The 12033-nt window shown below is 50.9% G+C and overlaps 1 protein-coding gene across 1 annotated transcript in view; it reads right to left on the bottom strand.

Annotated features, from left to right (window-relative positions):
- Positions 1-6180: 6180 nt before the first annotated feature.
- The window catches only part of SERPINF2 (serpin family F member 2), a 31174-nt gene continuing 25321 nt past the window's right edge, over positions 6181-12033 (bottom strand). Inside the window, exon 9 of the mRNA XM_029612403.1 lies at positions 6181-11948. Within this exon, the coding sequence (XP_029468263.1) occupies positions 11623-11948 (326 nt within the window). The 3' untranslated portion in view covers positions 6181-11622. The remainder of the gene's footprint in view (positions 11949-12033) is intronic.

Below are 12033 nucleotides of genomic sequence, written 5' to 3'. Positions count from 1 at the left end.
TGTTATGGGGAGTATATGCTACGGAGATCATCTACAGCTTTCTCAGTGGCTTTCTGGTTGGGTTTGTTATGGAGAGTATATGCTATGGAGATCATCTACAGCTCTCTCGATGGCTTCCTGGTTGTGTCTGTTATGGAGAGTGGAGAGTACATACAATGGATTTCTATTAAGATGTTCCAAAACAATGGGAACCTTTTAACTCAAAAGTGGCTTCATTATTCACTCACATGCATAATGGTGATGCTGGTTGATATTGAAGAGTGGAGTTAATGTCTAAAAATGCCTAAGGACTATGTTTATATATATATATATATATATATATATATATATGTTGAGACATGGCCAATTTGGGCCTTGAAATCCAGGTTATGTCTCCTTAAGCTCCATGATAGGTCTGTTTTACCAGCTTCAATATCTTTTACCAGTCTAATTATTGTGGGGTTTTTTCCTTTTACATAGAATTGTTCTATTTATGTTTGTTCACTTATTGTACTTACGTTATGCACCAATAAAGTATTCTTAAATTTAAAAAAGAAAAGATCAGGGTGTTCCACACTGCTTTTCTAAACTGTATTAGTTAAACTGTATATTTTAGGTTGACTTAAAAAGACCATGTGTCCTGACTAGTGCAACATACTGGTGGCTCCCTTTTAACACACGCCAATAATGCATTGGCCTGTTAGGTAGGAAAGTAAATAAAGGGACGAGAAAAAAGAGACTGTTATAGTTTTCTAAAGAAGTAGGTGAAAAGGTAAGGGAAAAAAGGTTAGCGTTCATAAACTACAAGACATCGCACAAAGAGGAAGACAGGCAACAGATCTGGAAAAGTTAAGAGAAGCTAAGAAAGTAGTCAGGAATGTGAAAATTCTAATAGAAATAAAAATAGCAAATGCCCTAAAATGGGGGGACAAGACTTTTTTTTTAGATATGTTAATGGTTGAAGGAAGCGCAAAAAGGTGCTGTGAGACTCAGGTGAAGGGGAGGAATATGTGGAGGCTGATGAGGAAAAAGCAAAATTGCTTAACAAATGTTTCTGTTTGGTCCCAGGAGCAGAACAACAGAAAATGGACACAAATATAATTGGAAGTAAGGGAAACCTCAAACTGTTGCCGAAGTGGGACCCTTGGGCCAAGGGGAGTTGGCACAACTTGCAGGGAGGAGCCCTGCAGGTCCCCACCGTCGGCAGGTGGAGTTGGTTGAAGCAGAGGCCTAACTGGAGCTTCACCAATACCAGCCCTTGTTCCCCTTAGGTTGAGCCCTTAGGTGCCGGGGTCTGCTGGACTTAGGTGCGGGCCTCTGTGGAGGTGAAGATCCATCACGTGGAAAAAATTGCAGGCCAGCACAGAAAGGGAAAGCAGAGTCAGGTCAAGCAGCGGTCAGGGCAGGCGGCAGGCAATCAGAGTTAGGTTCAGGCTGTGGTCAAGGCAGGCAGAGTTCTCTCAGAGTCAAGGTTCAGGCAGCATTCGGGCCAGGCGGAGTTCAGTCAATAACAGTAAACAGGCAGTGGACAGTGGCAGGCGGAGGTCAAGCAGCATCAAGGTCCAATCCAAGGTCAAGCCAGAAGTCCTATCCAAAGTCGAAGCTGAAAGACTAATTCGAGGCCAAAACCAGAAGTCCAATCCAAAGAGGCAAGGAACGAAGAGGACAAGGAACTGCAGGAGCAGGAAGGGACATTGAAGACAGATAAGGAAGACTGACCAGGAAGACAAGAACTGAAACGAACCAGCCAGCCAGTGGAACCGGCAACAAGACACAGGAACTCCGGAACATAGCAGGAATCAAGAACCAGGAACAGAAGTCAGGACATGAAGGGGCAATCACTCATGCTGCTGCGCAGCCTGCTGCTGTGTCAAAGGGGAGGTCTGAGTCGGGGTGCCCCCGGGGGAGCCCTATGAAGGAGGTAAGAGCAGCGGGGGAGGGGCCACAAACGCTGAATGCAACACAAATTAGGAACCCCCCTTACATAGAAGGCCTGAAGGAAGAGATGAGGTTAGCAGTCTCCTGAAAGGGAATCCAACAGAGAGTACAGGAGAAAATGAAATAGTGGAGTGAGGACTGTGGAGGAAGAATGAGAGGACAGGGAAGCCGTAGGGCACAGAATAATGTTGAAAATGGAGAAGACTCATCAAGGTTGATTAGTCGAGAAAACAGTCAAGAGCAAGAACCAGAGCAGAGGGGACAGACAGAGAGAGGGTGTCACATTCCTCATTCTCTTCCAGATTTGCTCTGTTGGGGTTCAGATTGAAACTGTGCAGAACTTGGTGGGTTGATTTTCACTGGATAAGCATCAATGAAAGGGATTTGGCAACTCAAGAATTTTACAGCACTTTGCAAATTTAATTTCCTGAAGTGTTGGAGGCATATCTGAGCTCCCCACACCTCCTCTCTGTTCCTCCTCCTCAAAGGATCAGATCCTGCTGCACTCAGCTCCTTTCTTCTGTTTACATTATAAGGAGGGAGGGAAGAAGCCTCTGCCTAAACATAGATCCGGGAAGCATTATGTCTGCGCAGTGTGTGGGACCACTAGGTTCTTCTCCAGGTACACCAAGCCTTTCTTAGTTTGTAATCTTGGAAAGAGTTCGTGGAAAAAAAATCACATGACAGGGGACCCTGCCTCTCACAAGAGTAGTCACGGCCTTACAGTATAAAGCGTAGCAGTGCAAAGCCAGGACATAGCAGTCACAATACCCCACGGCAGGGGTTAGTAGACCATTCCCCACCATGAGCATCCCGCAGGCAGCACAGAGGCTGGGAGAGGAGTAAAAATACTGCAGGTTTGCAGTCTGGAGCCAGGTTAAGGACTGCCCCTGATGAAATGTAAAAGGCATGGAGTTTAGAACAATTAATTCAGACTCTGAATAGAATAAAGAAGATCCAGTGCCATAAATGCCCCAAAATAATGAAAAAAAAAAAAATTAGGTAAGGGGAGACCTTTTTATGCAATTAATCCAGCTTTGGATTGTTAACAATCCCTTCCTCAGGTTCAAACAGAATTACTGTGAGGTGCCTGTTTGGATGTGGTGTTGTTTCTGCTTTTCTTTGTGTGTATCTGATTGCTCCTATCAGCAACCTGAAGAGAATCAACTGGAATTTTGGCCTTCTGGCTGGTAGTGTGATTGTCTGCTATTTGGCAAACAGTTCAACAGCCGATTGGTTGGTGAGAGACTTTGACACACACACACACAAATATATATTATATACACAGTATAACCTAACTTTGATGGGTGGAGGGCCCAACAAATTGTATGGATGGAAGGGGGTGCTGTGGCTCAAAATGTTTGCTCACCCCTGACCTAGGGGCGGTGACAGTATGGTCTCTCCTTCCCACCCACGCAGCCCAGAAAAGGAAGTGGTGGGTCTATGCAGGCAGGAAAAAGGAGAGGCCATGCAGTCATGGCTAGAGGAAAGAACAGCATGTCCTCCACACTGTGGCAGGAAGAGGAAGCAACGGCCCTGGACCTGCCTGGTGTTGGAGAACAGGAGGACCAACAGCATACTGTCCCTCCCCCCACCGCAGACACAGGAAACAGTGCTGCATCAGCCCCCACAGCCTCAAAAAGAAGAGGCTGCCTGCTGAACCTCTGCTTCTGATGGAAGTGAATGGGTCTGATAGGGAGGGGGAGGAACTTAGCATGTCTGTGTGTGAATGTGAGCATATCTGTCTGTGTGTGTGTGTGAGAGAGCATTCTGTGTATGTATATGTGTGAGAGCATGGCTGTGTGTGTATGTGAACATATCTGTCTCTGTGTGTATGAGAGAGCATTCTGTGTGTGTGTGTGAGAGCATGTCTACGTGTGAGAGTATATCTGTGTGAGAGAGAGCATGTCTGTCTTTGTGTATGTCTATGTGTGTGAGAGCATGTCTGTATGTGTGAGAGAGAGAGAGCATGTTCTGTGATTCAGCATGTGTGTATATATGAGAAAAGATGAGAAGACTGTGAGCAATAATTCCTCTCCTCTCCCCTGCTAATCCACAACAATCTCAGGGCATCTGGAAATCAAAAGAACCCAGGTATGGTGATAAGGTGGCAAAGTTATATCTGGCCGTGATTTAAAAAACAAACAAGTTTCTACTAATTTCTTTGAATAGGCTTCTCTCACCTCCTTTCACCTGCAACCCAAAATTCCGAGTTCTTTCTGGAGCAGCTCAGAGCTCCTGCAGTCCCAGTTTTCCCAGCACGAGGTGCTGTAGGGAATGGTGCAGGAGTCCTGGATATGGAGGGAGTCCACAGCTTCTGCACTCCCAGCCTCTCCCAGCAGGAGGTGCTGCAGGAAATGGTGCAGGAGCATCTCCAGAAGTTATTATATTTTCAGTTGAGGTTTATCCTAAATTCTTAATAATTTAACCCTATCTGTGCATTAAGTCAATTGCTATTCTGGAGTTTTCTGCAGCCTTTATTTATATGATACTAATATGTATATGCCATCAATATGGCAGTTTTTAAACCAGTAACTTTCTAAACCTTCTTTAATATTCATCAGCTGTGTTAATTAACCTGATTTTGTATTAATTTAGTTTTCCTATACTTGGTTATTCCTATACTTGGTTATTCCTATACTTGGTTATTCAAGCAAGCTTTCCCAGACACAATCTAATGACACAATCCAAGGACTCAATCCAAGGACTCCCCAAAACATTCAACCATTAACAATACCATTTGTACATAGTATTTAATTAATTTAATTTGTATTTTGTCTAACCAGTTATTCTTTCCTATCTCTTCCTTCTTCTCCAAGTTCTGTGACCCTTGTTAATTGTAACTGTTTCCTTCGATCACCACAGTTTTAGTTTGATGTATTTAATGCACCCCGTTTCATGTAAACCAGCAAGATATGTCCTCATGATTGCCGGTATATAAAAACCTTAAATAAATAAATAAATAAATAAAATATACTGTTAATCAATGTTCCTAGATTTTGTGAAGATCCTATTTTGTTTATATCTTTATATAATCTTCATTTTTAAGTAATATGGCTTTTCTAGTAAGTAATACATTATTTAGTCCTGTTAACATATAGTATTCTTTTGGTTAATTTCTGTACCGTCCTCCAGCCATACAACGTGTGTTCCTATTCATTGCCTAATTATTTACATTTTGTTTCCAGAAACTGTTGTGGGTCCCTCCCTCAGCGAAACACGGCCGTGTCGGGGCCTGAATTGAATTGAATCTCCACTGTGATACATTTACTCAGCTTGGACTTTGAAGGCTGAAACTCTCTTTATTGAGCATTTGAGGACTGAACAGGATTTACCTTATTTCCTATATCCACTCCTTGTCCTGCCACCCCGACAGGTCCTATATTCTTGTTTTGTCTGTGAGACATACTCCTCCTTGCGTGTGATGGTCACACGCAAGAATCACCCTTTGAAATATGAAAAAGTCACCCCCATAACTACTTCAAGTCATGCGCTTAGGTTGAGTGCTGTAGCAATGGTACAAACTGGAGCAGCGAGTCCTGAGACTGGAAACAAACTTAAATGTATCTTTAGAGATTCTCCAGCTGGGACAGGAAAAGGAGAAGCTTAGCTATCCCCCAACCAGAGGATTTAAACCCACCAAAAGCTGTAATTTGCAAAGAACAGGGAGATTAAATATCATCATTTTCCTTTCTGGAGCTCTTTAATTAAGCGTTAATGACAAGCTGCGGCAGTGCTGGGGGCTGGAGGCCTTTCTTCTGCCTATGATTAGGAAGGAAGGAATAAGCTGCTGGTATAAACTGCTTCACCTCTTGTCATCTGACACTAACAATCACAAACTGAAAAGAGACAGCCTGGTCCCACTGCTTATTTACATCCCACCCTATAGATACACAGAAGAGACAGTGCCTGCTCCCTGGAGCTTACAGTCTAGTCACAACACACAGACAAATGCTGCAGAGGTGGCGTTCACATCCCCCAGGGGGAGAGAGAGAGAGAGGCGAGGGATAAGAAGCCATCCTCATCGCTCGGCATGATTCAGGGCCCAAGACTCGGGGATCCAGGAAGAGTCCTGGTGCATGGTCCCCAGCCGAAGGACGGTCATTGCCATGACCAGATGAGGTTTGGAGAAGGGGTTAAAACAAGGGAAACTGCCCCAGGGACTTGTGAGTGTCTGCTCATACTGCCAGGGATCCCAAACCTTGGCTCACAGCAAAATGGAGGAAAGTAGTTAAAAAAATAAGATGCAGGCAGGACAAATCAGAGGTTTCAGAAAGTCATTTATTATAGAAAATGGGGTGAAATCAAGAAGGGCGTGAGCAGGGTGAGCCAGGGTAAACATTTAAAAACAGCCTCAGCAAGAGGTGGGGTTTGAACATAACCAGAGCCCCCTCAGCAAAGGCTTTCAGCTCACTCCAGGGCCCCATTGCATGTGGGGAGAATCAGAATTACAGCTGCATGCAAGCAACAAGGCAGAACAGCAGGACTGGATCCGCCCACCTCAGGATGGTGCAGCTCGGTGGAAAGGATGAAAACTGTGAATTGGCAATGAAGAAGTTCCCTGCTGAACAGACAGACCGATGCAATATCAGGTGCGAAAAAATGTGCATGCAAACTGGGCGCACGTTTCTCCAACGCATGCACGTCCCCCTCTCCTGGGCGCCCAATGCGATAGGCAAATGAGCTGCCAGGTTAAAAAAGGCCGCGCTAGGAATAAATTGTGCGTCCTTAGCGCGTCCGTCTCATCAGGTGCCCAGGAGATGTGGCTGTGTGCAGGTTAAGAAAACAGATGCTCAATTAACAAGCGTCCATTTTCCTAACCCGCGCACACTACGGCCACTCATAAACCAAGCATCCGTTTTCCTAACCTGACCGTCAAGATTTATTTTTTTCCATGCTGCTTCCTGTGGGATGATACTAAGCAGGGGGAACCACAGAAAAGCAGTAAGTTCTTCCTTTGTTCTGAGCCCTTGATGCGGGTCACAACTCAACACCAGCGCACGGTGATCTTTTGCATCAGGAGTAATAGCTAATAGCCTCATCTACATGGCATCTACGTGTGACGAGCGCTATTAGCTATGTGCATGTTTGGACGTGTGTTTTGATTGCACTAATCCCCTTTTGGCATCGGGTGTTAGCTTAGCGTGTCCAAAACGCACGTCCAATCACGGGCTAACCTGTGCGCCAGCTGAGCGCACGATATTGCATCGGCCCCAAAGATTGCAAAGAGCTACAGCAGAGGCGGACAAACTATGGCCCAAGGCTGTGGCAGCCAAGATATCTGTGGGCCGGACCTGTCGCTCAGTTAAGTCTTCCCCTGCTTCACTGCTTAATGCTCCACCTGAGCTGAGCCCCTGCTATAGACCTAGAGAGAATGTGCCTAGGGTTGAGTAAGGGGAGCTTGAGCTGGAGGCAGCCGGGGAGAAGAGAGGTTACGTGCTCATACCCTGGAGGAAGAGAAGTCGCACAGCTGCATTGAGGAGAGTTTGCAGAGGAGAGCGATGGCTCGCCGGGAGACTTGTGCGGAGCAGGTTGCAGTTATCTAAGCAGAAGGAGATGAAAGAGTGGACCAGGGCTCTGGTAGGGTGCTCTGAAAGAAAGGGACTGATTTTGGCAATGTTCAAGAGAAAGAAAAAGCATTTGCAGCGTCTTGGATGTGTGCAGAGAAGGAGAGAGAAGACGTGAAGACAGCTGCAAGGCTGCAGGCAGCAGGAGAATGGCTTGTGCTGTCCACAGAGACAGAAATATGGAAATGTGGTGAAGAAAACCATGGAACCTATTCAGCTCTACTGTTTTATTCAGCAACTGTGAAATTACTGAAAAAGTTGTAATAATACAGATATCAAGCAAACATCAAAGCTACAACAGTCATTTTGTATTAAAGCAGAGGGCAGCAGGACAGAACATAAGGGGGATGAGAGCAGAGCAGAGAGAGGACCCAGAGAAGGGAGGCAAAACGGGGGAAAGACAGCAGGTGTGCAAGGAGCCAATGGGAGAACTCAGCTGATCTGAACCTACAGAGAGCAGGGACTCGGTCCTGGGCTGCCACATCTCTTTGGGCTCCATCAACCTTGACTTTCATTTGGGGGGGCTAAGATGGCAAGGACGTGAGCTTTCTGTGGGATGTTTAGGCACGGCTGTCTTTCCTCTAAATTGTCTGCTTAGTGTAGAATGAACACTCGTCTAGCGCACGGCTTCTGCAAGTAACTGCTTTCTGCCATTATCCAGGAAATAAAACACATCAAAGTAGATTTGTAGGTTAAAGAATAAAATAAACCGTTCTCTAGACAATAAAAATACACAGGCAAAGGGTCAGTTTCTACTGAGTGGTGTAACATACACGGAGAGCTTCTCTGTATAAATATCTCGAGTACCCATCAATGCTTCAATATGAAGGGCGGTCTCTATTGTGAGAAGAGAGCACAGGGCACTCTGCTGAGAGGGGAAAGTACAGAGAGGAGAATCAAAAGAAAGATGGGATGGTAGAGTGGTCTTTGAGGAGAGTTGAGACTCAGGATGTTATCTGCAGAGAGCTGGGACAATAGCAAGATCTCTATAGAGAGTAGGAAGCTCTTTTTGGCACATTGCAAGTATTGAGAAAGCACTAGCAGTAAATTTGAGATTGTACCCTGCCTACAAGTGAGGTTCATTCTTCTCATGGTGTGCACAAAATAAATCCATTTGGAGACACTACACCAAGAGGTAAGACCCAGTGTGGTGATCTCTGTATAGAACTGGGACACTAGGGAGCTCTCAGCAGAGAGCTGGGACTCAGGGTGGTCTCTGCAGAGAGCTGGGACTTAGGGAGGTGGTACCTGCAGAGAGCTGAGACACTAAGGTGATCTCTGCAGAGAGCTGTGGCTGCAGAGGGCTGGGACTCGGGGTGGTGGTCGCTGCAGAGAGCTGGGACTCGGGGTGGTGGTCGCTGCAGAGAGTTGGGACGCGGGGGTGGTGGGCGCTGCAGAGAGCTGGGATGCGGGGGTGGTGGGCGCTGCAGAGAGCTGGGACTCGGGGTGGTGGGCGCTGCAGAGAGCTGGGACGCGGGGGTGGTGGGCGCTGCAGAGAGCTGGGACTCAGGGTGGTGGGCGCTGCAGAGAGCTGGGACTTAGGGAGGTGGTCGCTGCAGAGAGCTGAGACACTAAGGTGATCGCTGCAGAGAGCTGGGACTCGGGGTGGTGGTCTCTGCAGAGAGCTGGGACTCAGGGTGGTGGTCTCTGCAGAGAGCTGGGACTCAGGGAGGTGGTCGCTGCAGAGAGCTGGGACTCAGGGTGGTGGGCGCTGCAGAGAGCTGGGACTCAGGGAGGTGGTCGCTGCAGAGAGCTGAGACACTAAGGTGATCGCTGCAGAGAGCTGGGACTCGGGGTGGTGGTCACTGCAGAGAGCTGAGACTCGGGGTGGTGGTCTCTGCAGAGAGCTGGGACTCAGGGTGGTGGTCGCTGCAGAGAGCTGGGACTCGGGGTGGTGGGCGCTGCAGAGAGCTGGGACTCAGGGTGGTGGGCGCTGCAGAGAGCTGGGACTCGGGGAGGTGGGCGCTGCAGAGAGCTGGGACTCAGGGAGGTGGTCGCTGCAGAGGGCTGGGACTCGGGGTGGTGGGCGCTGCAGAGAGCTGGGACTCGGGGTGGTGGTCTCTGCAGAGAGCTGGGACTCAGGGTGGTGGTCGCTGCAGAGAGCTGGGACTCAGGGTGGTGGGCGCTGCAGAGAGCTGGGACTCGGGGTGGTGGTCTCTGCAGAGAGCTGGGACTCAGGGAGGTGGGCGCTGCAGAGAGCTGGGACTCGGGGTGGTGGGCGCTGCAGAGAGTTGGGACTCAGGGTGGTGGTCGCTGAAGAGAGCTGGGACTCGGGGTGGTGGGCGCTGCAGAGAGCTGGGACTCAGGGAGGTGGGCGCTGCAGAGAGCTGGGACTCAGGGAGGTGGTCGCTGCAGAGAGCTGAGACACTAAGGTGATCGCTGCAGAGAGCTGGGACTCGGGGTGGTGGGCGCTGCAGAGAGCTGGGACTCAGGGTGGTGGGTGCTGCAGAGAGCTGGGACTCGGGGTGGTGGGCGCTGCAGAGAGCTGGGTCTCGGGGTGGTGGTCTCTGCAGAGAGCTGGGACTCGGGGAGGTGGGCGCTGCAGAGAGCTGGGACTCGGGGAGGTGGTCGCTGCAGAGGGCTGGGACTCGGGGTGGTGGGCGCTGCAGAGAGCTGGGACTCGGGGTGGTGGTCTCTGCAGAGAGCTGGGACTCAGGGTGGTGGGCGCTGCAGAGAGCTGGGACTCAGGGAGGTGGGCGCTGCAGAGAGCTGGGACTCGGGGTGGTGGGCGCTGCAGAGAGCTGGGACTTGGGGTGGTGGGCGCTGCAGAGAGCTGGGACTCAGGGAGGTGGTCGCTGCAGAGGGCTGGGACTCGGGGTGGTGGGCGCTGCAGAGAGCTGGGACTCGGGGTGGTGGTCTCTGCAGAGAGCTGGGACTCAGGGTGGTGGTCTCTGCAGAGAGCTGGGACTCAGGGAGGTGGGCGCTGCAGAGAGCTGGGACTCGGGGTGGTGGGCGCTGCAGAGAGCTGGGACTCAGGGTGGTGGTCGCTGCAGAGAGCTGGGACTCGGGGTGGTGGGCGCTGCAGAGAGCTGGGACTCAGGGAGGTGGGCGCTGCAGAGAGCTGGGACTCAGGGTGGTGGGCGCTGCAGAGAGCTGGGACTCAGGGAGGTGGGCGCTGCAGAGAGCTGGGACTCGGGGTGGTGGGCGCTGCAGAGAGCTGGGACTTAGGGAGGTGGTCGCTGCAGAGAGCTGAGACACTAAGGTGATCGCTGCAGAGAGCTGGGACTCGGGGTGGTGGGCGCTGCAGAGAGCTGGGGCTCGGGGAGGTGGGCGCTGCAGAGAGCTGGGGCTCGGGGAGGTGGGCGCTGCAGAGAGCTGGGACTCAGGGAGGTGGGCGCTGCAGAGAGCTGGGACTCGGGGTGGTGGGCGCTGCAGAGAGCTGGGACTCGGGGTGGTGGGCGCTGCAGAGAGCTGAGACTCAGGGTGGTGGTCGCTGCAGAGAGCTGGGACTCGGGGTGGTGGGCGCTGCAGAGAGCTGGGACTCGGGGTGGTGGTCTCTGCAGAGAGCTGGGACTCAGGGTGGTGGTCTCTGCAGAGAGCTGGGACTCAGGGAGGTGGGCGCTGCAGAGAGCTGGGACTCGGGGTGGTGGGCGCTGCAGAGAGCTGGGACTCAGGGTGGTGGTCGCTGCAGAGAGCTGGGACTCGGGGTGGTGGGCGCTGCAGAGAGCTGGGACTCAGGGAGGTGGGCGCTGCAGAGAGCTGGGACTCAGGGTGGTGGGCGCTGCAGAGAGCTGGGACTCAGGGTGGTGGGCGCTGCAGAGAGCTGGGACTCGGGGTGGTGGGCGCTGCAGAGAGCTGGGACTTAGGGAGGTGGTCGCTGCAGAGAGCTGAGACACTAAGGTGATCGCTGCAGAGAGCTGGGACTCGGGGTGGTGGGCGCTGCAGAGAGCTGGGGCTCGGGGAGGTGGGCGCTGCAGAGAGCTGGGGCTCGGGGAGGTGGGCGCTGCAGAGAGCTGGGACTCGGGGTGGTGGGCGCTGCAGAGAGCTGGGACTCGGGGTGGTGGTCGCTGCAGAGAGCTGAGACTCAGGGTGGTGGTCGCTGCAGAGAGCTGGGACTCGGGGTGGTGGTCGCTGCAGAGAGCTGGGACTCGGGGTGGTGGTCGCTGCAGAGAGCTGGGACACTAGGGACACATTCTGGTTATTTTGGGTCCAAACTTTTCATGAAGTGGTTTAGATGTGGGGAGTCCTTCTGCTCGTTCCTTTTTGTAGAAGAACTGGGGTTTGGGTTTCGGACTTTGCCTAGGTACAGTGGGAGACGTGTCGTGTCATCGAGGAGGAAGAAGATGAAAGGCTGGTTGAGGCTGAAGGTGGACACTGAGCGGTACATGACCACTCCCGTGACAGCTGAGGCCTCCACCCCATCTTCGTTCAGTTCTAATGTGGTCTGATGCTGGATGCTGGACACAAGCAACGACTCATTGGAGATCCTGCTGAGGTCCGGGTGGGTAAACAGCTCTCCCAGGCCTGAAACAGGAGCACAGGATCAGTATTGCTTTGGCTACCGCCCTAAAATTATCATGCCAGTGCTATTATGTGACTGGGAGAGCAG

The sequence above is a fragment of the Rhinatrema bivittatum genome, chromosome 8 (assembly GCF_901001135.1).
Source record: "Rhinatrema bivittatum chromosome 8, aRhiBiv1.1, whole genome shotgun sequence".
Lineage (NCBI taxonomy): Eukaryota > Metazoa > Chordata > Amphibia > Gymnophiona > Rhinatrematidae > Rhinatrema > Rhinatrema bivittatum.
Note: the sequence above shows the minus strand (reverse complement) of the source record. Positions and strands in the feature narration are given on the sequence as shown.